This window comes from Astyanax mexicanus, chromosome 16 (assembly GCF_023375975.1).
Source record: "Astyanax mexicanus isolate ESR-SI-001 chromosome 16, AstMex3_surface, whole genome shotgun sequence".
Classification (NCBI taxonomy): Eukaryota; Metazoa; Chordata; class Actinopteri; order Characiformes; family Acestrorhamphidae; genus Astyanax; species Astyanax mexicanus.
The window spans coordinates 19621410-19649352 of NC_064423.1; the positions used below are offsets into that span (position 1 = coordinate 19621410).

Below are 27943 nucleotides of genomic sequence, written 5' to 3' on the forward strand. Positions count from 1 at the left end.
CATTCAAGAAAACCACAGGCAATCGATTTTAATAGAATGATGTATCTGATGTAGAATTAAATGGTTAATCAAATGCCTTGAATTCTAAAAAACTCACCAAGGTGTTCAGAGAGTTGCCTGCCCCTCTCAGCGGCGACCACCCGCTCGTCCTCCATATCACACTTGTTGCCCACCAGAAGAACCTGGGCATTATCCCATGAGTATGTCTTTATCTGTGTAGACCTGTTCAATAAAACACAATGATATTTAACTCATAAACTATAACACATTTAGGTGATTTTATATACATAATTCATTATATAAATTATATATATAATGAAACTTCTATTTTTGTTACTGTTTTACTTGTATATTTTTGTGGACATCTAATTAATTAGAATGGTTTAGTAATAAATGCATAAGAGCAGGGTTTAAGAGTTTAATGCCATTAAATGCTTCCTTTGAAACAACTGAAATTGAGAAAGAAAATAATTATATATTTACAGACCTTTTTATAATACAGTTTACAGACAGTTTTATAATAATATATTGCTCTGAAACTAGCCATTCACAATGATATCAGAATCAGTATCGGATACCAGAATTGGCTGATAACAGATTTTTTAGAAACAGCAGCATCGGCAGATTTGTCTATTATTTCAAGCCGGCATGTTTTTTTTTGTATGCCAGAAAAGGATAAGCAACTACTACAATGTATCTGCTGTGTTAATTTAAAATTCAGTGGTTCGTTTCAAAGTTAAAGTTATGCCAGGATGCCTGGTCTTACTTTAAAAACAAGTTCATATTTATAAAGTTTTAAGAGTTCAGAAATCAATATTTGGTGGAATAATCCTGTTTTTAACCCATGTTTTTCACATTTTTTTTCCTCCACCAGTCTTACACACTGCTTTTGGGTAACTTTATGTCACTTCTGGTGCAAAAATTCAAGCACTTCAGCTTGGTTTGATGGCTTGTGATCATCCATCTTCCTCTTGATTATATTTACAATTTGGTAAAATCAAAGAAACGTATCATTTTTAAGTGGTCTATTCGCTCTGTATGTGTAATATCGGATATCAGCATCCCTGACAGAAGTGTATTATTTTTAACACTTTATGGTGGAGATGTACAATCAAGCTTCCAAAGACTGTCACAACAGGCAGGAAGATTTAACAACACGTATAATGCATTAGATCACATGTGTCAAACACAAGGCCCGCGGGCCAAATGTGGCCCGCCACGTCTTTTTATGTGGCCCGCGAGAGCTTGTAAAATCTTAGTGTCTATAATAAATAGGTCAGAAGCGTTCTTTGACCAAAAAATACATTTCCCACAATGCTTGTCGATTGTATTACCCGCAAAGTTACGGCTTACTGCCACTACACGGCAGTGTAGTCATTGATGTGGAAACCCTGCCGGAGGGAAGGTGTAACTTCGCGGGTGGAATTGAGACATGTTTATCCCATAATATCCAGAAAAAGAAAAGTTGATGCAGACGGACGGCTGTGCTTCAAGGCGAAAGACCGGTATGCATTTTGTGTTACTGACCAAAATAAACGCTTTTTAGAAGAGATATAAATTATGTGTAAATATTTATAAGACAATAGCTGATAAAATCTGTTTTAATGAGGTTAATAAACATCACTGTGACATCGCTAGTCGCAGTTTCACCTCAGCAAAGGACGAGGAGGTGAATCACTTATCTAACCAGCCTTTACTGATTTCTGCCCCCAATAACCCTTTCAATAACCTCCAATAGCCTTTAATAGTCTCCAGTAGCCTTCAACAGTCTAACCGTGCGTCCACACCGAACGCGACGCGAGCGACAAAGCAGCCGGAAGTCATTCATTTTCAATGAGAGCGAGCGACACTGGGCGACAGGCAGCGACGCGGCGCGACGCGATGCGAAGCGGGCGGTTTGAGCGACGCGAGAGAGTTGACCAGAACTTAACTTTATGCAAATGAGCAGCGACGCGCGGCGGCGACTACCAATCAGAAACAGATTCTCATATGTTCGGCCTGAAATCGCTGCTCTGATTGTCGGTTCCTACTGAAGATTTATTCCGCCAGCAAAACGGAGAGAACAGAACTGAACTGAACTGAGCTGATCTGAGGTAAAATACTCCACTACACCAGCAGCTACCCCACTATACTACTATCCTTACAGAATTACCTTATTTAATAGAAAACTATATATTAAAACTGAGGAAATTATTTATTAAATTAACAGATTTATGACAACTAAAGAATATTTTTTTAAATTAACAGAACCTTTTATTGAAACAAAGGGAATTATTTATTAAAGTTAACATAACGATTTATTACAACTGAAGAAAGTATTTAATACATTTAACGTAACGATTTATTCAAACTGAGGTATGGAATTTGGAACGATTTAGTTAAATCTGAGAGAATTATTTATTACATTTTACAGAAAGATTTATTAAAACTGAGGGAATTATTTATTAAATTAAGAGAAAGACTGTTTATTAAATCAAGAGGATTATTTAATATATTTAAGTAAACATATTAATTACATCCAAGGAATAATTTATTACATTAAGTTAACAATACTATACAACAATACTACTAACAACACTATTTTAAATTATGGACAAATATATTTATATTATATAATATATTGTAAGAGAATGATTTACTACATTAAGGAAAATAATGTATTATATTTAAGTAAACCCATTTATTGTAATATGAAATAATTATGTTAAATAATTGTACTTAATAATAGTTATAAAATATATAAAGATTTATTGTTTGTGAAACGTCTGTACGACTGTTTATGGTTTAGGAATTGTGTAGATAGGCTGAACCCTTGTTTCTGTACGTGCCGTATTAGGAAAACGCCCACCAGCGACAGCTCGTTCTGAGTGAGACACGCCCACAAGCGACTCATCGCCTGTTGCACAGGCGACACAGAGCGATTTTATCGCGTTCGGTGTGAACGTACAGTAACCTTGCAGCCGTGGTGTGTTCTAAACTCCGTAGTTATAAACATCCTGAGGTTAGCAGCGCGCTAACTGACCTGTTTATAATGTAATCCGAGCAGTGACTCCGGGATGGCTGCTCTAAACTGCTGCTGTTAGCTGCTTGGGCTGAAATATGAACTGTAGAGAGCTGTATTATCCGGTTAGTGGGGTTATTTTATTTCATACACAGAAGAACTTAAAATCCTGTAGCCCGTGGCTGGGCTGTAGCTCCGACTCAGTAAAGACTGTGGGCTTGTGCTGCTGCAGCTCCCACTAGTGGTTGGATGAGGAAATGCTAAATCTGTCACAGCTCACAATTTTTGATTTTATATTTATTAAGCCTCTTTTCAGTATCAAACGTTTTGATCAAAGTTAATATAACTTGTATTTTATGTCATTTCTATTCACTTGTATAGTTTCGTTCTTGATTGATGGAGTTTTTGGATTTCATAACAGGATTTATGTTAATAGAGCAACAAGCAAACATTTTTTCCATGCAACTGTAATATTTGATTGAATAAATAATATATTGAGAGTTATTTAACATTAACCCCTTACTGCTGATCCATGTTTTTGCTCATTTTCATGCGATTTGCACTACTATGCTATCACACTGGATATCTTAAGTTTTACATATAGCACAATGACCAGTCAGGGCTTAAACTGAAGTAGACACTTGGGACAAAACAGTAATTCACTTTCAAGAGGTAATTTTCATTATTTAGGATCTATTTGAGAACATTAAATGCAGAGGAAAATGTAAAAAAAACAAAAAGCGCCTATTATATTTTGAGTTTATAGTGTGTGTATGGATGTTGGTGATGATTAGCTAATCATTCTCTACATTTCCTGGTTTATTAGGGTCTTGTCAAACAAAGTACAAAATTTGAAAACATTATTTTAACAGCATGGGAATTTATACTGCATTATATATAAGGTGTCCACCAGGCGTCACCAAAGGCTTAAAAACCTCTCCAGAGCGCCCCAGTCTGATACAGAGGTGAATCTGTCTCTATAAAACAACATTTTAATATTTTTTTGTTTCTTTGTGATAAAATAAATTAATGTGAGTCCATCTCAGGGTAATATTAATATTTTTTTGATGAAATGACACATAAAATCACATGTTTGCGCGCTGTGTGCGCTGTGTGTTTTAGCGTTTGGAGAGGGGTGTTTTTTTTGTGACTTGGTGACGGTTTGGCATGCCCCTCCCCCAGCCATTCGGAGACCAATCAGGGCATATTACGTTTCAGTGTTTTCGTCTAAGGGTGGACTATTGGTTGAAATAGGTGTCAATCACTTTTGTGACGCTGGAAAAAGCCTATGATCTGATTTGATTGGACAGCCCTGAACACCAGCGCGATCCAGCGCTCACGCCATTGGTTCAAAAGACGATCACTCAAGAAAAGTAGTGGATTGTAGACCAATAAAAACCACTGAATCTAGAAGAGGACACCCTTAGCTTTGTATTCACGTACAACTTTACGGAAAATATTCCATTGTGTAGTCGCTGGGAGCTTGAGAATACGACGTTACGGCTGCGCTGAAACTAAACGCATGTTTTTGAGGAGCCGTGAGCAGGCAAATAAAGGACTTTATGGATATTTTACCTGCGGTTCAGTGCTGTATTGTGGATGCTGTGATAGTAAGTGAATTTTCAATAATATAATATGATGTTATTTTATACACTAATATTATTTTATAAGGCTATTTTGTTGGGGAGGCGTGTTTCTCGTGTAAACAATGTGAAAAAACAGGCTGTTTTCAGTTGGCGATTTCTGGCGACTGGTTTCATGTAGATGGCTGTAAATTTGCATGCAGGTAGTTAAAGTAGTACTAAAGAATATGAGTCGGTTATTTGGTCGGTATGTTTAGAATATTTGACGCTTTTAAGCGTTCTAATTTACATAGTCAGAACGGGCCCGCCGGCGGGCCCGCTAGAGGGCGCTTCTGCAGTAAGAGGAGTAATTACATTCATTTACATATATTACATTTGGTTACATTTTCTTATATTTATAAGTTACATCTGGCCCTCGGAGGACAGCCAATATGCCAATGTGGCCCTCGGCCAAAATGAGTTTGACACCCCTGCATTAGATATATGTAGGTTTACTGGTTATTTGTGATTACAAACTAAATGGCCAAAACTGTGTTGGGTACATATTCCCAACCCTTGTTCTCATTAAACCACTGTAAAGTAGTCAGAGCCTGTGAACATTTAACCATTTAACAGTGAATCACTTTAAATGAGTTAGTTTTATCTTAAAGGCTGTATTCAGAATTCTATTCAGCTTCAATATTACTTTCATGGGTCTGACATTTTAACCATAAATAAATCCAAAGCATGCTGTTTGTGCTGCTTAGTTTAAGGACATAGTTTAAAACAACTACCAACATGCAAATTGTCAGTACATGTCTTTTCAGTACAATGCAGCTTCTTCTTCTTCAGAACATAATTAGCTTATGAATTACATTAATAAGAAAGTTGATACTGTTAAAATAAATGGTAAAATTGATACAGCATAATATGAAGGCCTGTGTTTAAATACAATAAGTCAGTCAGCTTGTTGGAAAAAAAACAAAAAACTACCAGTGTTTTGGAGATGTGAGCATGTCTGGGATCATCTGTCAGTCAAATCTGACCAGTCATTAGGGCCCGAGCACCAAAGGCGCAGGCGAAGCCTGCACCGGAGGTGCAAAGCCCTATTGTTTTTGGTCCGTTTATTAGGGCCCGAGCACCGAAGGCGCAGGCGAAGCCTGCACCGGAGGTGCAAAGCCCTATTGTTTTTGGTCCGTTTATTATTATTAGGGCCCGAGCACCGAAGGCGCAGGCAAAGCCTGCACCGGAGGTGCAAAGCCCTATTGTTTTTGGTCCGTTTATTATTATTATTATTATTATTATTATTATTATTATTATTATTATTATTATTACGCTTCTTGTCCCTTTCGCTCATTTTTGAGGCATTTCTGATACTGGAAAACTCACACATTTTGGCACAGGCCTCAAAGTTGGTGAAAATTTTAAAGTTCCATAGAGCACTGGCATGGGCGTGGTTCAGGAGCTCCATAGCGCCCCCAAACGTCGGCATTGGCCGGGATGAAGTTTATCCAATGTGCACCAACTTTGGTACACTCATTGACCTCTTCATAAACAACAAGAATCACTAGGTTTTATTTGACTCCGCCCAACAGGAAGTCGGCCATTTTGACAGGAAGTTGCAAAATAAAAAGTTTCCCGCTGGGTTTCGGAGTGGTTAGGATGTTTGAAAACTCCTAAAATTTTACAGAGCTATTTGGCTTAGGCCAAACTTTCACCTTAAATTAAAATTTTGTATATTCGTGTTTCATCAGCTCTCTAGCGCCACCTATTTCATATGACATTTTTGGAAAGCGCTCAGCCTCTTGATAATTGGCAGATTCAATAAGGCCTCGAAGTGACTTAGATATATATTGTCATTTTTGTCGTGTGTAGCTAGATGACTCTACAGCGCCCCCTATTTGGTTCGGCTAATAAATTAGCCGTGGCCTTCTCAAAAATTCTCAGATATTCTCGATTTTTGACAGAAACATAGACAATATGATTCTGCACATATTAGCAATCAGAATGCATTAGCTCCGCCCAACAGGAAGTCGGCCATTTTGGAATTTGTGGAATTTTTACATATTTTTCACAAACTCATTCGAACTCCTCCTAGAGTCTTTGTCAGATTACCTCTAAATTGTCAGTGGATAGTCCCCAGACATACATGGTGATAAATTGCGAAGGAATAGTCGATAGCTGAAACGATGACGTAATGGCAGGCAATTAATTTAATGGAGACGCAACACTAGACCAAAGTGAAACCATGACACGGTCAGAACACACATGATTGAAAATTCATGAAACTTGGCAAAAACACAAGAGACATCATAAGACACGTTTTTAGTATTGGTAAGACTGACTCCGCCCAACAGGAAGTCGGCCATTTTGAAAAAAGTGCATTTTACACACATTTTTTGCATACTTTGTCAAACTCCTCCTAGGGAATTTGTTGAATACTCTTGATATTTGTCCACAATAAACTACTAACACACCTGATGATAAATTGCGAAGGAATAGTCGATATCTTAAACGGGGACGAAATGGCAGACAGTTGAATTGCTTGAGATACCCCATTAAAACAGGAAGTGAATACATTCTTGTGTTGGTAGGTGTTTGAGGAGGTTAAAATGGATGAAAACTCACAAAACTTTACAGGCCTGCTTGTTTTACGTGGTCCTTTGGTCTGAAATTGAAATTTCATATATACGCATTTCATTGGCTCTATAGCGCCACCTAGGTTTCAATGAATATTTGACATTACGGGAATAATCAAAAACTCTTGAAAATTGTCAGATTGCATAGGACCTAAAAACACATTACAAATATTGTGATAATTTTTTCATGTGTAGCTAGCTGACTCTACAGCGCCCCCTAATTTGTTCAGTTAATAAATTAGCTCTGGATGTGTCAAAATTGGTCTAATGTTCTCCAATTTTGGTAGGAATGTAGATACTGTGACCCTGCACAAATTTGCAATTGGCTTGTATTAGCTCCGCCCAACAGGAAGTCGGCCATATTGGAATTTGTAAGATTTTTACACTTTTTTCACAAACTCATTTAAACTGCTCCTAAAGTCTTAGGTAGATTACCTCTTATTTCACTGTAAATGAACAACAGACACAGTTGATGAAAATTGCCAAAGGATTAGTTGATCGCTGAAACAGTGACGTAATGGCGGGCAATTGATTGACTAGAGACGCAACACTAAACCAAAGTGAAACCATGACACGGTCAGAACACAGATGATTGAAAATTCATGAAACTTGGCAAAAACACAAGAGACATCATTACACACGTTTTCAGTATTGGTAGGACTGACTCCGCCCAACAGGAAGTCTGCCATTTTGAAATATCTGCATTTTACATACATTTTTTGCGTATGTTGTCAAACTACTCCTAGAAATTTTGTTGAATTCTCTTGGTATTTGGTAAAAATAAACACTGAACATATCTGATGATAAATTGTGAAGGAATAGTCGATATCTTAAACGAGGACGAAATGACGGACGGTTGAATTTTTGAGATGCCACCTCAAAACAGGAAGTTGACACCTAGGTAATGCAAGGTGTTTTGAGGAGGTTATAACTGAGGAAAACTCACAAAATTTGACCGGCCTGCTTATCTGAGGCGGTTCTTTGATCTAGAATTAAAAATTCAAATACATGTGTTTTCACAGCTCTATAGCGCCACCTATATTTTAAATGAATATTTGACATTTTTGGCAGAATAGAAAACTCTTGAAAATTGGCACACTCAATGAGACCTCAAAATTACTTTTACCGGTTTCTCGGTTTGGCCCGGTACGATTTGCGCTGGTGTGCGAGGGCCCTACGTCCCCCTGTGACAGGGGGACAACTCGTTATTATTATTATTATTACGCTTCTTGACCGTTTCGCTCATTTTTGAGGCATTTCTGATATGGGAAAACTCACGCCTTTTGGCACAGGCCTCAAACTTGGTGAAAATGTAAAAGTTCCATAGAGCATTGACATGGGCGTGGTTCAGGAGCTCCATAGCGCCCCCAAACGTCGGCATTGGCCGGGATGAAGTTTGTCCAATGTGCACCAACTTTGGTACACTCATTGACCTCTTCATAAACAACAAGAATCACTAGGTTTTATTTGACTCCGCCCAACAGGAAGTCGGCCATTTTGACAGGAAGTTGCAAAATAAAAAGTTTCCCGCTGGGTTTCGGAGTGGTTAGGATGTTTGAAAACTACTAAAATTTTACAGAGCTATTTGGCTTAGGCCAAACTTTCACCGTAAATTAAAATTTTGTATATTCATGTTTCATCAGCTCTCTAGCGCCACCTATTTCATATGACATTTTTGGAAAGCGCTCAGCCTCTTGATAATTGGCAGATTCAATAAGGCCTCGAAGTGACTTAGATATAAATTGTCATTTTTGTCGTGTGTAGCTAGATGACTCTACAGCGCCCCCTATTTGGTTCGGCTAATAAATTAGCCGTGGCCTTCTCAAAAATTCTCAGATATTCTCGATTTTTGACAGAAACATAGACAATATGATCCCGCACATATTACCAATAGGCATGCATTTGCTCCGCCCAACAGGAAGTCGGCCATATTGGAATTTGTGACATTTTTACACATTTTTCACATACTCATTCGAACTCCTCCTAGAGTCTTTGTCAGATTACCTCAAAATTGGGCGTGAATAGGCTCCAGACATAAATGGAGATAAATTGCGAAGGAATAGTCAATAGCTGAAACGGTGTCGTAATGGCGGGCAATTGATTAACTAGAGACGCAACACTAAACCAAAGTGAAACCATGACACGGTCAGAACACAGATAATTGGAAATTCCTGAAATTTGTCGTAAACACAAGAGACATCATTAGACATGTTTGCCGTATTGGTAGGACTGACTCCACCCAACAGGAAGTCGGCCATTTTGAAATATGTGCATTTTACACACATTTTTTGCATACTTTGTCGAACTCCTCCTAGGGAATTTGTTGAATACTCTTGATATTTGTCAACAATAAACTACTAACACACCTGATGATAAATTGCGAAGGAATAGTTGATATCTTAAACGGGGACGAAATGGCAGACAGTTGAATTGCTTGAGATACCCCATTAAAACAGGAAGTGAATACATTCTTGTGTTGGTAGGTGTTTGAGGAGGTTAAAATGGATGAAAACTCACAAAACTTTACAGGCCTGCTTGTTTTACGTGGTCCTTTGGTCTGAAATTGAAATTTCATATATACGCATTTCATTGGCTCTATAGCGCCACCTAGGTTTCAATTAATATTTGACATTACGGGAATAATCAAAAACGCTTGAAAATTGTCAGATTGCATAGGACCTAAAAACACATTACAAATATTGTGATAATTTTTTCATGTGTAGCTAGCTGACTCTACAGCGCCCCCTAATTTGTTCAGTTAAAAAATTAGCTCTGGATGTGTCAAAATTGGTCTAATGTTCTCCAATTTTGGTAGGAATGTAGATACCGTGACCCTGCACATATTTGCAATTGGCTTGTATTAGCTCCGCCCAACAGGAAGTCGGCCATATTGGAATTTGTAAGATTTTTACACTTTTTTCACAAACTCATTTAAACTGCTCCTAAAGTCTTTGTCAGATTACCTCTTATTTCACTGTAAATGAACAACAGACATATTTGATGAAAACTGCCAAAGGATTAGTTGATCGGTAAAACGGTGACTGAATGGCGAGCAATTGATTGACTAGAGACGCAACACTAAACCAAAGTGAAACCATGACACGGTCAGAACACAGATGATTGAAAATTCATGAAACTTGGCAAAAACACAAGAGACATCATTAGACATGTTTTCAGTATTGGTAGGACTGACTCCGCCCAACAGGAAGTCTGCCATTTTGAAATATCTGCATTTTACATACATTTTTTGCGTATGTTGTCAAACTACTCCTAGAAATTTTGTTGAATTCTCTTGGTATTTGGTAAAAATAAACACTGAACATATCTGATGACAAATTGTGAAGGAATAGTCGATATCTTAAACGAGGACGAAATGACGGACGGTTGAATTTTTGAGATGCCACCTCAAAACAGGAAGTTGACACCTAGGTAATGCAAGGTGTTTTGAGGATTTTATAACTGAGGAAAACTCACAAAATTTGACCGGCCTGCTTATCTGAGGCGGTTCTTTGATCTAGAATTAAAAATTCAAATACATGTGTTTTCACAGCTCTATAGCGCCACCTATATTTTAAATGAATATTTGACATTTTTGGCAGAATAGAAAACTCTTGAAAATTGGCACACTCAATGAGACCTCAAAATTACTTTCACCGGTTTCTCGGTTTGGCCCGGTACGATTTGCGCTGGTGTGCGAGGGCCCTACGTCCCCCTGTGACAGGGGGACAACTCGTTATTAGGGCCCGAGCACCGAAGGCGCAGGCGAAGCCTGCACCGGAGGTGCAAAGCCCTATTGTTTTTGGTGCGTTTATTATTAGGGCCCGAGCACCGAAGGCGCAGGCGAAGCCTGCACCGGAGGTGCAAAGCCCTATTGTTTTTGGTCCGTTTATTATTATTTTTATTTACAAACTTCGCGCCCATTTTTGAGGCCTTTCCGATACTCGAAAACTCTTGCATTTTGGCACAGACGTCAAAGCCCGTGAAAAATTTAAAATTACATTGTTCACAGGTTTGGGCGTGGATCAGGAGCTCTATAGCGCCCCCAAACGTTGCCAGTGGCCGGGATAAAGTTTGTCCAATGTGCACCAACTTTGGTACGCTCGTTGACCTCATTATACCGATCAAGAATCACTTGGATTTATTTGACTCCGCCTAACAGGAAGTCGGCCATTTTGGCAGGAAGTCGCAAAATAAAAAGTTTCCCGTGGTGTTTTGGGTGGGTTACGATGTTCGAAAACTCATAAAATTTCACAGGCCTATTGGGCATAGGCTGTACTTTGATGTAAAATTGGAATTTTTCATATTCATAATTTATCAGCTCTCTAGCGCCACCTATTTTATATGACATTTATAGAAAGCTCTTAGCCTCTTCTAAATTAGCAGACCCAATAATGCCTTTAAATGATTTCGAGAAATGTAATAATTTTTCTAATGTGGTGCTAAATGACCCTACAGCGCCCCCTATTTGGTTTAGGCTAATAATTAGCGGTAGCTGTCTCAAATTTTCCCCAATGTTCAAAATTTTTGGTAGAAACATAGATATTACGATGCCACACATAATACCCATTGGCATGTATTAGCTCCGCCCAACAGGAAGTCGGCCATTTTGAAAAATGTTAAATTTTTTAACATTTTTCACATACTCATTCGAACTCCTCCTAGAGTCTTTGTCAGATTACAACTAAATTGTATGTGGATAGTCTCCAGACATACGTGGTGCTAAATTGCGAAGGAATAGTCGATAGCTGAAACGATGACGTAATGGCGGGCAATTGATTTAATGGAGACACAACACTAAACCAAATAGAAACATTAGCATGGTCAGAATACAGCTGCTTGGAAATTCATGAAACTTGGCAAAAACATAAAAGACATCATTACACACATTTTCAGTGTTGATATGATTGACTCCGTCCAACAGGAAGTCGGCCATTTTGAAAAACGTGCATTTTACACACATTTTTTGCATACTTTGTCGAACTCCTCCTAGGGAATTTGTTGAATACTCTTGATATTTGTCAGCAATAAACTACTACCATCCGTGATGATAAATTGCGAAGGAATAGTCGATATCTAAAACGAGGACGAAATGGCGGACAGTTAAATTGCTGGAGATACCCCATTAAAATAGGAAGTAAATACATTCTGGTGTTGGTAGGTGTTTGAGGAGGTTAAACAGGTTGAAAACTCTCGAAACTTTACAAGCTTGCTTTATTTAAGCGGTCCTTTGATTAAAAATTGAAATTTCATATATACATATTTCATTGGCTCTATAGCGCCACCTAGGTTTCAATGCATATTTGACATTACGGAAATGCTCAAAAACTCTTGAAAATTGTCAGATTCCATAAGGTCTAAAAACACTTTACAAATATTGTGATAATTTTTTCATGTGTAGCTAGCGGACTCTATAGCGCCCCCTAATTCATTCGTTTAATAAATTAGCTGTGGATGTGTCACAATTTGTCTAATCTTCTCAAATTTTGGTAGGAGCGTAGATACTATGACTCTGCACATATTTGCAATTGGTTTGTATTAGCTCCGCCCAACAGGAAGTCGGCCATATTGGATTTTGTAATTTTTTTACACTTTTTTTCACAAACTCATTTAAACTGCTCCTAAAGTCTTTGTCAGATTACCTCTAAATTAGCTGAGAATGAACATCAGACACAGTTGATGAAAATTGCCAAAGGAATAGTTGATCGCTAAAACGGTGACGTAATGGCGAGCAATTGATTGAATAGAGACGCAACACTAAACCAAAGTGAAACCATGACACAGTCAGAACACAGATGATTAAAAATTCATGAAACTTGGCAAAAACACAAGAGACATCATTAGACACGTTTTCAGTATTGGTAGGACTGACTCCGCCCAACAGGAAGTCGGCCATTTTGAAATATCTGAATTTTGCATACATTTTTTGCGTATGTTGTCAAACTACTCCTAGAAATTTTGTTGAACTCTCTTGGTATTTGGTAAATATAAACATTGAACATATCTGATGATAAATTGTGAAGAAATAGTCGATATCTTAAACGAGGAGGGAATGGCGGACGATTGAATGTTTGAGATGCCACATCAAAACTGGAGGTTGACACATAGGTAATGCTAGGAGTTTTGAGGACGTTATAAGAGAGAAAAGCTCACAAACTTTGACCGGCCTGCTTATCTAAGGCTGTTGTTTGATGTAGAATTAGAATTTCAAATATATGTGTTTTAACAGCTCTATAGCGCCACCTGTATTTTAAATGGGTATTTCACTTTTTTGGCACGATAGAAAACTCTTGAAAATGACCCCACTTAATAAGACCTCAAAATTACTTTCACCGGTTTCTCGGTTTGGCCCGGTACGATTTGCGCTGTTGTGCGAGGGCCCTACGTCCCCCTGTGACAGGGGGACAACTCGTTATTATTATTATTATTACGCTTCTTGACCCTTTCGCTCATTTTTGAGGCATTTCTGATACTGGAAAACTCACTCATTTTGGCACAGGCCTCAAACTTGGCGAAAATGTTAAAGTTCCATAGAGCATTGGCATGGGCGTGGTTCAGGAGCTCCATAGCGCCCCCAAACGTCGGCATTGGCCGGGATGAAGTTTGTCCAATGTGCACCAACTTTGGTATGCTCATTGACCTCCTCATAAAGAACAAGGATCACTTGGTTTTATTTGACTCCGCCCAACAGGAAGTCGGCCATTTTGACATGAATTCGCAAAATAAAATGTTTCCCGTGGTGTTTTGGGGGGGTTATGATGTTCGAAAACTCATACATTTTGACATGCCTATTTGACTCAGGCCGTACTTTGATAATCAACTCGAATTTTGTACATTCAGTTTTAATTAGCTCTCTAGCGCCACCTATTTCATATGACATTTTTAGAAAGCCCTCAGCCTCTTGATAATTAGCAGATTCAATAAGGCCTCGAAATGATTGAGATATATATTGTCATTTTTGTCGTGTGTAGCTAGATGACTCTACAGCGCCCCCTATTTGGTTCGACTAATAAATTAGCCGTGGCCTTCTCAAAAATTCTCTGATATTCTTGATATTTGGTAGAAACATACAAAATATGATTCCGCACATATTACCAATTGGCATGCATTAGCCACGCCCAACAGGAAGTCGGCCATTTTGGAATTTGTGAAATTTTTACACATTTTTCACATACTCATTCAAACTCCTCCTAGAGTTTTCGTCAGATTACCTCAAAATTGGGTTTGTATAGTCTCCAGACATACTTGGTGCTAAATTGCGAAGGAATAGTCGATAGCTTAAACAATTACAAAATGGCGGGCAATTGATTTAATGGAGACGCAACACTAGCCCAAATAGAAACATTAGCATGGTCAGAACACAGGTGTTTGAAAAATCATGAAACTTTACAGAAACATAATAGACATCATTACACACATTGTCACCATGGGTATCATTGACTCCCCCCAACAGGAAGTCGGCCATTTTGAAAAACGTGCATTTTACACACATTTTTTGCATACTTTGTCGAACTCCTCCTAGGGAATTTGTTGAATACTCTTGATATTTGTCAGCAATAAACTACTACCATCCGTGATGATAAATTGCGAAGGAATAGTCGATATCTTAAACGAGGACGAAATGGCAGACAGTTGAATTGCTGGAGATACCCCATTAAAATAGGAAGTAAATACATTCTGGTGTTGGTAGGTGTTTGAGGAGGTTAAACAGGTTGAACACTCACGAAACTTTACAGGCCTGCTTGATTTAAGCGGTCCTTTGATTAAAAATTGAAATTTCATATATACATATTTCATTGGCTCTATAGCGCCACCTAGGTTTCAATGCATATTTGACATTACGGAAATGCTCAAAAACTCTTGAAAACTGTCAGATTCCATAAGATGTAAAAACACTTTACAAATATTGTGATAATTTTTTCATGTGTAGCTAGCGGACTCTATAGCGCCCCCTAATTCATTCGTTTAATAAATTAGCTGTGGATGTGTCACAATTTGTCTAATCTTCTCAAATTTTGGTAGGAGCGTAGATACTATGACTCTGCAAATATTTGCAATAGGTTTGTATTAGCTCCGCCCAACAGGAAGTCGGCCATATTGGATTTTGTCATTTTTTTACACTTTTTTTCACAAACTCATTTAAACTGCTCCTAAAGTCTTTGTCAGATTACCTCTAAATTAGCTGAGAATGAACATCAGACACAGTTGATGAAAATTGGCAAAGGAATAGTTGATCGCTAAAACGGTGACGTAATGGCGAGCAATTGATTGACTAGAGACGCAACACTAAACCAAAGTGAAACCATGACACAGTCAGAACACAGATGATTAAAAATTCATGAAACTTGGCAAAAACACAAGAGACATCATTAGACACGTTTTCATTATTGGTAGGACTGACTCCGCCCAACAGGAAGTCGGCCATTTTGAAATATCTGAATTTTACATACATTTTTTGCGTATGTTGTCAAACTACTCCTAGAAAATTTAATGAATTCTCTTGGTATTTGGTAAAAATAAACATTGAACATATCTGATGATAAATTGTGAAGGAATAATCGATATCTCAAACGAGGAGGAAATGGCGGACGGTTGAATTTTTGAGATGACACATCAAAACAGGTGGTTGACACCTAGGTAATGCTAGGTGTTTTGAGGAAGTTATAACAGAGAAAAGCTCACAAAATTTGACCGGCCTGCTTATCTGAGGCTGTTCTTTGATGTAGGATTAAAATTTGAAATACATGTGCTTTCACAGCTCTATACCGCCACCTATATTTTAAATGAATATTTGACAGGATAGAAAACTGTTGAAAACTGCCACACTTAATAAGCCCCTAAAATTACTTGCACCGGTTTCTCGGTCTGGCCCGGTACGATTTGCGCTGTTATGCGAGGGCCCTACGTCCCCCTGTGACAGGGGGACAACTCGTTATTAGGGCCCGAGCACCGAAGGCGCAGGCGAAGCCTGCACCGGAGGTGCAAAGCCCTATTGTTTTTGGTCCGTTTATTATTATTATTATTATTATTATTCTGCCTCTTTGCGTCCATTTTTGAGGCATTTCCGATACTCGAAAACTCACGCATTTTGTCACAGGCCTCAAGCTCGGCGAAAATTTTAAAGTTCCATAGAGGCTGGACTTTGGCGTTGTTCAGGAGCTCTATAGCGCCCCCAAACGTCGGCAGTGGCCGGGATGAAGTTTGTCCAACGTGCACCAACTTTGGTACGCTCATTGACCTCCTCATAAACAACAAGAATCACTAGGTTTTATTTGACTCCGCCCAACAGGAAGTCGGCCATTTTGACAGGAAGTTGTAAAATAAAAAGATTCCCGCTGGGTTTCGGAGTGGTTAGGATGTTTGAAAACTCCTAAAATTTTACAGAGCTATTTGGCCTTGGCCATACTTTGACCGTAAGTTGGAATTTCGCAAATTCGTCTTTCATCAGCTCTCTAGCGCCACCTATTTTATATCATATTTATGAAAAGCTCTCAGCCTCTTGATAATTGGCAGATTCAATAAGTCTTTGAAATGATTTAGGAACATTTTGTCGTTTTTCTCATGTGTAGCTAGAGGACTCTACAGCGCCCCCTATTTTGTTTAGGCCATTAAATTAGCTGTAGCTGTCTCAAAATTTCTCCAATATTCTCGATTTTTGGCAACAACATAGAAACTATCATCCCGCACATATTACCCTTTGGCTTGTACTAGGTCCGCCCAACAGGAAGTCGGCCATTTTGAAATTTGTGGAATTTTTACACATTTTTCACGAACTCATTCAAACTCCTCCTAGAGTCTTTGTCAGATTATCTCTAAATTGGGCGTGGGTAGGCTCCAGACATACATGGTGATAAATTGCGAAGGAATAGTCGATAGCTTAAACGATGACGAAATGGCAGGCAATTAATTTAATGGAGACGCAACACTAGACCAAAGTGAAACCATGACACGGTCAGAACACGGATGATTGAAAAATCATGAAACTTGGTAAAAACACAAGAGACATCATAAGACACGTTTTTAGTATTGGAATAATTGACTCCGCCCAACAGGAAGTCGGCCATTTTGAAATATGTGCATTTTACACACATTTTTTGCATACTTTGTCGAACTCCTCCTAGGAAATTTGTTGAATACTCTTGATATTTGTCATCAATAAACTACTACCATCCCTGATGATAAATTGCGAAGGAATAGTCGATATCTTAAAAGAGGACAAAACGGCAGACAGTTGAACTGCTTGAGATGCCCCATTAAAACAGGAAGTGAATACATTCTGGTGATAGTAGGTGTTTGAGGAGGTTAAAAAGGTTGAAAACTCACAAAACTTTACAGGCCTGCTTGATTTAAGCAGTAATTTGATCTGAAATTAAAATTTCATATATACGCATTTCATTGGCTCTATAGCGCCACCTAGGTTACAATGCATATTTGACATTACGGGAATGCTCAAAACCTCTTGAAAATTGACAGATTGCATAAGACCTAAAAACACTTTACAAATATTTTGACAATTTTTTCATGTATAGCTAGCGGACTCTACAGCGCCCCCTAATTCGTTCGTTTAATAAATTAGCTGTGGATGTGTCAAAATTTGTCTAATCTTCTCAAATTTTGGTAGAATCGTAGATAGTATGACCCTGCACATATTTGCAATTGGCTTGTATTAGCCCCGCCCAACAGGAAGTCGGCCATATTGGAATTTGTAATATTTTTACACATTTTTCACAAACTCATTTAAACTGCTCCTAAAGTCTTTGTCAGATTACCTCTTATTTCGCTGTAAATGAACAACAGACATATTTGATGATAACTGCCAAAGGATTAGTTGATCGGTAAAACGGTGACCCAATGGCGAGCAATTGATTCACTAGAGACGCAACACTCAACCAAAGTGAAACCATGACACGGTCAGAAAACAGATTATTGAAAATTCATGAAACTTGGCAAAAACACAAAAGACATCATTACACACATTTTCAGTATTGGTAGGACTGACTCCGCCCAACAGGAAGTCGGCCATTTTGAAATATCTGCATTTTACACACATTTTTTGTGTATATTGTCAAACTACTCCTAGCAAATTTTTTGAATTCTCTTGGTATTTGGTAAAAATAAACAATGAATATATCTGATGATAAATTGTGAAGGAATAGTCGATATCTCAAACGAGGACGAAATGGCAGATGGTTGAATTTGTGAGATGCCACATCAAAACAGGAGGTCAAAACCTAGGTAATGCCAGGTGTTTTGAGGAGGTTATAACGGAGAAAAACTCACAAAATTTGACCGGCCTGCTTATCTGAGGCTGTTGTTTGATGTAGAATTAGAATTTAAAATACATGTATTTTAACAGTGCTATAGCGCCACCTGTATTTTAAATGGATATTTCACATGTTTAACAGGATAAAAAACTCTTGAAAATTGGCACACTCAATAAGACCTTAAAATTACTTTTACCGGTTTCTCGGTTTGGCCCGGTACGATTTGCGATGTTGTGCGAGGGCCCTACGTCCCCCTGTGACAGGGGGACAACTCGTTATTATTATTATTAGGGCCCGAGCACCGAAGGCGCAGGCGAAGCCTGCACTGGAGGTGCAAAGCCCTATTGTTTTTGGTCCGTTTATTATTATTAGGGCCCGAGCACCGAAGGCGCAGGCGAAGCCTGCACCGGAGGTGCAAAGCCCTATTGTTTTTGGTCCGTTTATTAGGGCCCGAGCACCGAAGGCGCAGGCGAAGCCTGCACCGGAGGTGCAAAGCCCTATTGTTTTTGGTCCGTTTATTATTATTTTTATTTACAAACTTCGCGCCCATTTTTGAGGCCTTTCCGATACTCGAAAACTCTTGCATTTTGGCACAGACGTCAAAGCCGGTGAAAAAATTTAAATTACATTGTTCACAGGTTTGGGCGTGGATCAGGAGCTCTATAGCGCCCCCAAACGTTGCCAGTGGCCGGGATAAAGTTTGTCCAATGTGCACCAACTTTGGTACGCTCATTGACCTCATTATACCGATCAAGAATCACTTGGATTTATTTGACTCCGCCTAACAGGAAGTCAGCCATTTTGGCAGGAAGTCGCAAAATAAAAAGTTTCCCGTGGTGTTTTGGGTGGGTTACGATGTTCGAAAACTCATAAAATTTCACAGGCCTATTGGGCATAGGATGTACTTTGATGTAAAATTGGAATTTTTCATATTCATAATTTATCAGCTCTCTAGCGCCACCTATTTTATATGACATTTATAGAAAGCTCTTAGCCTCTTCTAAATTAGCAGACCCAATAATGCCTTTAAATGATTTCGAGAAATGTAATCATTTTTCTAATGTGGTGCTAAATGACTCTACAGCGCCCCCTATTTGGTTTAGGCTAATAAATTAGCGGTAGCTGTCTCAAATTTTCCCCAATGTTCAAAATTTTTGGTAGAAACATAGATATTACGATGCCACACATAATACCCATTGGCATGTATTAGCTCCGCCCAACAGGAAGTCGGCCATTTTGAAAAATGTTAATTTTTTAAACATTTTTCACATACTCATTCGAACTCCTCCTAGAGTCTTTGTCAGATTACAACTAAATGGTCTGTGGATAGTCTCCAGACATACATGGTGCTAAATTGCGAAGGAATAGTCGATAGCTGAAACGATGACGTAATGGCAGGCAATTGATTTAATGGAGACACAACACTAAACCAAATAGAAACATTAGCATGGTCAGAATACTGCTGCTTGGAAATTCATGAAACTTGGCAAAAACATAAAAGACATCATTACACACATTTTCAGTGTTGATATGATTGACTCCGCCCAACAGGAAGTCGGCCATTTTGAAAAACATGCATTTTACACACATTTTTTGCATACTTTGTCGAACTCCTCCTAGGGAATTTGTTGAATACTCTTGATATTTGTCAGCAATAAACTACTACCATCCGTGATGATAAATTGCGAAGGAATAGTCGATATCTTATACGGGGACGAAATGGCGGACAGTTGAATTGCTGGAGATACCCCATTAAAATAGGAAGTAAATACATTCTGGTGTTGGTAGGTGTTTGAGGAGGTTAAACAGGTTGAACACTCACGAAACTTTACAGGCCTGCTTGATTTAAGCGGTCCTTTGATTAAAAATTGAAATTTCATATATACATATTTCATTGGCTCTATAGCGCCACCTAGGTTTCAATGCATATTTGACATTACGGAAATGCTCAAAAACTCTTGAAAATTGTCAGATTCCATAATATCTAAAAACACTTTACAAATATTGTGATAATTTTTTCATGTGTAGCTAGCGGACTCTATAGCGCCCCCTAATTCATTCGTTTAATAAATTAGCTGTGGATGTGTCACAATTTGTCTAATCTTCTCAAATTTTGGTAGGAGCTTAGATACTATGACTCTGCACATATTTGCAATTGGTTTGTATTAGCTCCGCCCAACAGGAAGTCGGCCATATTGGATTTTGTAATTTTTTTACACTTTTTTTCACAAACTCATTTAAACTGTTCCTAAAGTCTTTGTCAGATTACCTCTAAATTAGCTGAGAATGAACATCAGACACAGTTGATGAAAATTGCCAAAGGAATAGTTGATCGCTAAAACGGTGACGTAATGGCGAGCAATTGATTGAATAGAGACGCAACACTAAACCAAAGTGAAACCATGACACAGTCAGAACACAGATGATTAAAAATTCATGAAACTTGGCAAAAACACAAGAGACATCATTAGACACGTTTTCAGTATTGGTAGGACTGACTCCGCCCAACAGGAAGTCGGCCATTTTGAAATATCTGAATTTTGCATACATTTTTTGCGTATGTTGTCAAACTACTCCTAGAAATTTTGTTGAATTCTCTTGGTATTTGGTAAAAATAAACATTGAACATATCTGATGATAAATTGTGAAGAAATAGTCGATATCTTAAACGAGGAGGGAATGGCGGACGGTTGAATGTTTGAGATGCCACATCAAAACTGGAGGTTGACACATAGGTAATGCTAGGAGTTTTGAGGACGTTATAAGAGAGAAAAGCTCACAAACTTTGACCGGCCTGCTTATCTGAGGCTGTTGTTTGATCTAGAATTAGAATTTCAAATATATGTGTTTTAACAGCTCTATAGTGCCACCTGTATTTTAAATGGGTATTTCACATTTTTGGCAGGATAGAAAACTCTTGAAAATTACCACACTAATAATAACAAGACCTCAAAATTACTTTCACCGGTTTCTCGGTTTGGCCCGGTACGATTTGCGCTGTTGTGCGAGGGCCCTACGTCCCCCTGTGACAGGGGGACAACTCGTTATTATTATTATTATTCTGCCTCTTTGCGTCCATTTTCGAGGCCTTTCCGATACTCGAAAACTCACGCATTTTGGCACAGGCCTCAAGCTCTGCGAAAATTTTAAAGTTCCATAGAGGCTGGACTTTGGCGTTGTTCAGGAGCTCTATAGCGCCCCCAAACGTTGGCAGTGGCCTGGATGAAGTTTGTCCAACGTGCACCAACTTTGGTACGCTCATTGACCTCCTCATAAACAACAAGAATCACTAGGTTTTATTTGACTCCGCCCAACAGGAAGTCGGCCATTTTGACAGGAAGTTGCAAAATAAAAAGTTTCCCGCTGGGTTTCGGAGTGGTTAGGATGTTTGAAAACTCCTAAAATTTTACAGAGCTATTTGGCCTTGGCCATACTTTGACCGTAAAATGGAATTTCGTAAATTCGTCTTTCATCAGCTCTCTAGCGCCACCTATTTTATATCATATTTATGAAAAGCTCTCAGCCTCTTGATGATTGGTAGATTCAATAAGTCTTTGAAATGATTTAGGAATATTTTGTCGTTTTTCTCATGTGTAGCTAGAGGACTCTACAGCGCCCCCTATTTTGTTTAGGCCATTAAATTAGCTGTAGCTGTCTCAAAATTTCTCCAATATTCTCGATTTTTGGCAACAACATAGAAACTATCATCCCGCACATATTACCCTTTGGCTTGTACTAGCTCCGCCCAACAGGAAGTCGGCCATTTTGAAATTTGTGGAATTTTTACACATTTTTCACGAACTCATTCAAACTCCTCCTAGAGTCTTTGTCATATTAGCTCTAAATTTGGTATGGATAGGCTCCAGACATACATGGTGATAAATTGCGAAGGAATAGTCGATAGCTGAAACGATGACGTAATGGCGGACAATTAATTTAATGGAGACGCAACACTAGACCAAAGTGAAACCATGACACAGTCATAAAACAGATTATTGAAAAATCATGAAACTTGGTAAAAACACAAGAGACATCATAAGACACGTTTTTAGTATTGGATTGATTGACTCCGCCCAACAGGAAGTCGGCCATTTTGAAATATGTGCATTTTACACACATTTTTTGCATACTTTGTCGAACTCCTCCTAGGGAATTTGTTGAATACTCTTGATATTTGTCAGTAATAAACTACTAACACACCTGATGATAAATTGCGAAGGAATAGTCGATATCGTAAACGAGGACGAAATGGCGGACAGTTGAATTGCTTGAGATGCCCCGTTAAAACAGGAAGTGAATACATTCTGGTGTTAGTAGGTGTTTGAGGAGGTTAAAAAGGTTAAAAACTCTCAAAAATTTACAGGCCTGCTTGATTTAAGCAGTACTTTGATCTGAAATTAAAATTTCATATATACGTATTTCATTGGCTCTATAGCGCCACCTAGGTTTCAATGCATATTTGACATTACGGGAATGCTCAAAACCTCTTGAAAATTGACTGATTGCATAAGACCTAAAAACACTTTACAAATATTTTGACAATTTTTTCATGTATAGCTAGCGGACTCTACAGCGCCCCCTAATTGGTTCGTTTAATAAATTAGCTGTGGATGTTTCAAAATTTGTCTAATCTTCTCAAATTTTGGTAGGATCGTAGATAGTATGACCCTGCACATATTTGCAATTGGCTTGTTCTAGCTCCGCCCCACAGGAAGTCGGCCATATTGGAATTTGTAATATTTTTACACATTTTTCACAAACTCATTTAAACTGCTCATAAAGTCTTTGTCAGATTACCTCTTATTTCGCTGTAAATGAACAACAGACATATTTGATGATAACTGCCAAAGGATTAGTTGATCGGTAAAACGGTGACCCAATAGCGAGCAATTGATTCACTAGAGACGCAACACTAAACCAATGTGAAACCATGACACGGTCAGAAAACAGATTATTGAAAATTCATGAAACTTGGCAAAAACACAAAAGACATCATTACACACATTTTCAGCATTGGTAGGACTGACTCCGCCCAACAGGAAGTCGGCCATTTTGAAATATCTGCATTTTACACACATTTTTTTGCGTATGTTGTCAAACTACTCCTAGCAAATTTGTTGAATTCTCTTGATATTTTGTAAAAATAAACATTGAACATATCTGATGATAAATTCTGAAGGAATAGTCGATATCTCAAACGAGGACGAAATGGCAGATGGTTGAATTTGTGAGATGCCACATCAAAACAGGAGGTGAAAACCTAGGTAATGCTAGGTGTTTTGAGGAGGTTATAACGAAGAAAAACTCACAACATTTGACTGGCCTGCTTATCTAAGGCTGTTGTTTGATGTAGAATTAGAATTTCAAATACATGTATTTTAACAGCGCTATAGCGCCACCTGTATTTTAAATGGATATTTCACATGTTTAACAGGATAGAAAACTCTTGAAAATTGGCACACTCAATAAGACCTTAAAATTACTTTTACCGGTTTCTCGGTTTGGCCCGGTACGATTTGCGCTGTTGTGCGAGGGCCCTACGTCCCCCTGTGACAGGGGGACAACTCGTTATTATTATTCTGCCTCTTTGCGTCCATTTTTGAGGCATTTCCGATACTCGAAAACTCACGCATTTTGGCACAGACCTCAAGCTCGGCGAAAATTTTAAAGTTCCATAGAGGCTGGACTTTGGCGTTGTTCAGGAGCTCTATAGCGCCCCCAAATGTCGGCAGTGGCCGGGATGAAGTTTGTCCAACGTGCACCAACTTTGGTACGCTCATTGACCTCCTCATAAACAACAAGAATCACTAGGTTTGATTTGACTCCGCCCAACAGGAAGTCGGCCATTTTGACAGGAAGTTGCAAAATAAAAAGTTTCCCGCTGGGTTTCGGAGTGGTTAGGATGTTTGAAAACTCCTAAAATTTTACAGAGCTATTTGGCTTAGGCCATACTTTGACCGTAAGTTGGAATTTCGTAAATTCGTCTTTCATCAGCTCTCTAGCGCCACCTATTTTATATCATATTTATGAAAAGCTCTCAGCCTCTTGATAATTGGCAGATTCAATAAGTCTTTGAAATGATTTAGGAATATTTTGTCGTTTTTCTCATGTGTAGCTAGAGGACTCTACAGCGCCCCCTATTTTGTTTAGGCCATTAAATTAGCTGTAGCTGTCTCAAAATTTCTCCAATATTCTCGATTTTTGGCAACAACATAGAAACTATCATCCCGCACATATTACCCATTGGCTTGTACTAGCTCCGCCCAACAGGAAGTCGGCCATTTTGAAATTTGTGGAATTTTTACACATTTTTCACGAACTCATTCAAACTCCTCCTAGAGTCTTTGTCATATTACCTCTAAATTTGGTATGGATAGGCTCCAGACATACATGGTGATAAATTGCGAAGGAATAGTCGATAGCTGAAACGATGACGTAATGGCGGACAATTAATTTAATGGAGACGCAACACTAGACCAAAGTGAAACCATGACACAGTCATAAAACAGATTATTGAAAAATCATGAAACTTGGTAAAAACACAAGAGACATCATAAGACACGTTTTTAGTATTGGATTGATTGACTCCGCCCAACAGGAAGTCGGCCATTTTGAAATATGTGCATTTTACACACATTTTTTGCATACTTTGTCGAACTCCTCCTAGGGAATTTGTTGAATACTCTTGATATTTGTCAGTAATAAACTACTAACACACCTGATGATAAATTGCGAAGGAATAGTCGATATCTTAAACGAGGACGAAATGGCGGACAGTTGAACTGCTTGAGATACCACATTAAAACAGGAAGTGAATACATTCTGGTGTTAGTAGGTGTTTGAGGAGGTTAAAAAGGTTGAAAACTCTCGAAAATTTACAGGCCTGCTTGAATTAAGCAGTACTTTCATCTGAAATTAAAATTTCTTGTATACGTATTTCATTGGCTCTATAGCGCCACCTAGGTTTCAATGCATATTTGACATTACGGGAATGCTCAAAACCTCTTGAAAATTGACAGATTGCATAAGACCTAAAAACACTTTACAAATATTTTGACAATTTTTTCATGTATAGCTAGCGGACTCTACAGCGCCCCCTAATTGGTTCGTTTAATAAATTAGCTGTGGATGTGTCAAAATTTGTCTAATCTTCTCAAATTTTGGTAGGATCGTAGATAGTATGACCCTGCACATATTTGCAATTGGCTTGTATTAGCTCCGTCCCACAGGAAGTCGGCCATATTGGAATTTGTAATATTTTCACATTTTCCACAAACTCATTTAAACTGCTCCTAAAGTCTTTGTCAGATTACCTCTTATTTCGCTGTAAATGAACAACAGACATATTTGATGATAACTGCCAAAGGATTAGTTGATCGGTAAAACGGTGACCCAATGGCGAGCAATTGATTCACTAGAGACGCAACACTAAACCAATGTGAAACCATGACACGGTCAGAAAACAGATTATTGAAAATTCATGAAACTTGGCAAAAACACAAAAGACATCATTACACACATTTTCAGCATTTGTAGGACTGACTCCGCCCAACAGGAAGTCGGCCATTTTGAAATATCTGCATTTTACATACATTTTTTTGCGTATGTTGTCAAACTACTCCTAGCAAATTTTGTTGAATTCTCTTGATATTTGGTAAAAATAAACATTGAACATATCTGATGATAAATTGTGAAGGAATAGTCGATATCTTAAACGAGGAGGGAATGGCGGACAGTTGAATGTTTGAGATGCCACATCAAAACTGGAGGTTGACACATAGGTAATGCTAGGTGTTTTGAGGACGTTATAAGAGAGAAAAGCTCACAAACTTTGACTGGCCTGCTTATCTGAGGCTGTTGTTTGATGTAGAATTAGAATTTCAAATATAAGTGTTTTAACAGCTCTATAGCGCCACCTGTATTTTAAATGGGTATTTCACATTTTTGGCACGATAGAAAACTCTTGAAAATTACCACACTTAATAAGACCTCAAAATTACTTTCACCGGTTTCTCGGTTTGGCCCGGTACGATTTGCGCTGTTGTGCGAGGGCCCTACGTCCCCCTGTGACAGGGGGACAACTCGTTATTATTATTATTCTGCCTCTTTGCGTCCATTTTTGAGGCATTTCCGATACTCGAAAACTCACGCATTTTGGCACAGGCCTCAAGCTCGGTGAAAATTTTAAAGTTCCATAGAGGCTGGACTTAGGCGTGGTTCAGGAGCTCTATAGCGCCCCCAAACGTAAGCAGTGTCTGGGATGAAGTTTGTCCAATGTACACCAACTTTGGTACGCTCATTGACCTCCTCATAAAGAACAAGGATCAATTTGATTTATTTGACTCTGCCCAACAGGAAGTCGGCCATTTTGACAGGAAGTTGCAAAATAAAAAGTTTCCCGCTGGGTTTCGGAGGGGTTAAGATGTTTGAAAACTCCTAAAATTTTACAGAGCTATTTAGCTTAGGCCAAACTTTGACCTTCAGTTGGAATTTCGTAAATTCGTGTTTCATCAGCTCTCTAGCGCCACCTATTTTATATCACATTTATAAAAAGCTCTCAGCCTCTTGATAATTGGCAGATTCAATAAGTCTTTGAAATGATTTAGAAATATTTTGTCGTTTTTCTCATGTGTAGCTAGAGGACTCTACAGCGCCCCCTATTTTATTTAGGCCATTAAATTAGCTGTAGCTGTCTCAAAATTTCTCCAATATTCTAGATTTTTGGCAACAACATAGAGAGTATCATCCCGCACATATTACCCATTGGCTGGTATTAGCTCCGCCCAACAGGAAGTCGGCCATTTTGAAATTTGTGGAATTTTTACACATTTTTCACGAACTCATTCAAACTCCTCCTAGAGTCTTTGTCAGATTATCTCTAAATTGGGCGTGGGTAGGCTCCAGACATACGTGGTGATAAATTGCGAAGGAATAGTCGATAGCTGAAACGATGACGTAATGGCAGGCAATTAATTTAATGGAGAAGCAACACTAAACAAAAGTGAAACCATGACACGGTCATAACACAGATGATTGAAAATTCATGAAACTTGGCAAAAACACAAGAGACATCATAAGACACGTTTTTATCATTGGTAAGACTGACTCCGCCCAACAGGAAGTCGGCCATTTTGAAAAAAGTGCATTTTACACACATTTTTTGCATACTTTGTCGAACTCCTCCTAGGGAATTTGTTGAATACTCTTGATATTTGTCTGTAATAAACTACTAACATACTTGATTGTAAATTGCAAAGGAATAGTCGATATCTTAAACGAGGACGAAATAGCGGACAGTTGAATTGCTTGAGATGCCCCGTTAAAACAGGAAGTGAATACATTCTGGTGTTAGTAGGTGTTTGAGGAGGTTAAAAAGGTTGAAAACTCTTGAAAATTTACAGGCCTGCTTGATTTAAGCAGTAGTTTGATCTGAAATTAAAATTTCATATATACGTATTTCATTGGCTCTATAGCGCCACT

At 38.4% G+C, this 27943-nt stretch overlaps 1 protein-coding gene across 1 annotated transcript in view; it reads right to left on the reverse strand.

Annotated features, from left to right (window-relative positions):
- Window positions 1-27943, reverse strand: part of rab3ab (RAB3A, member RAS oncogene family, b) — a 47676-nt gene that overhangs the window by 2728 nt on the left and 17005 nt on the right. The window contains exon 4 of the mRNA XM_007233142.4: window positions 98-222. Within this exon, the coding sequence (XP_007233204.1) occupies window positions 98-222 (125 nt within the window). The remainder of the gene's footprint in view (window positions 1-97; window positions 223-27943) is intronic.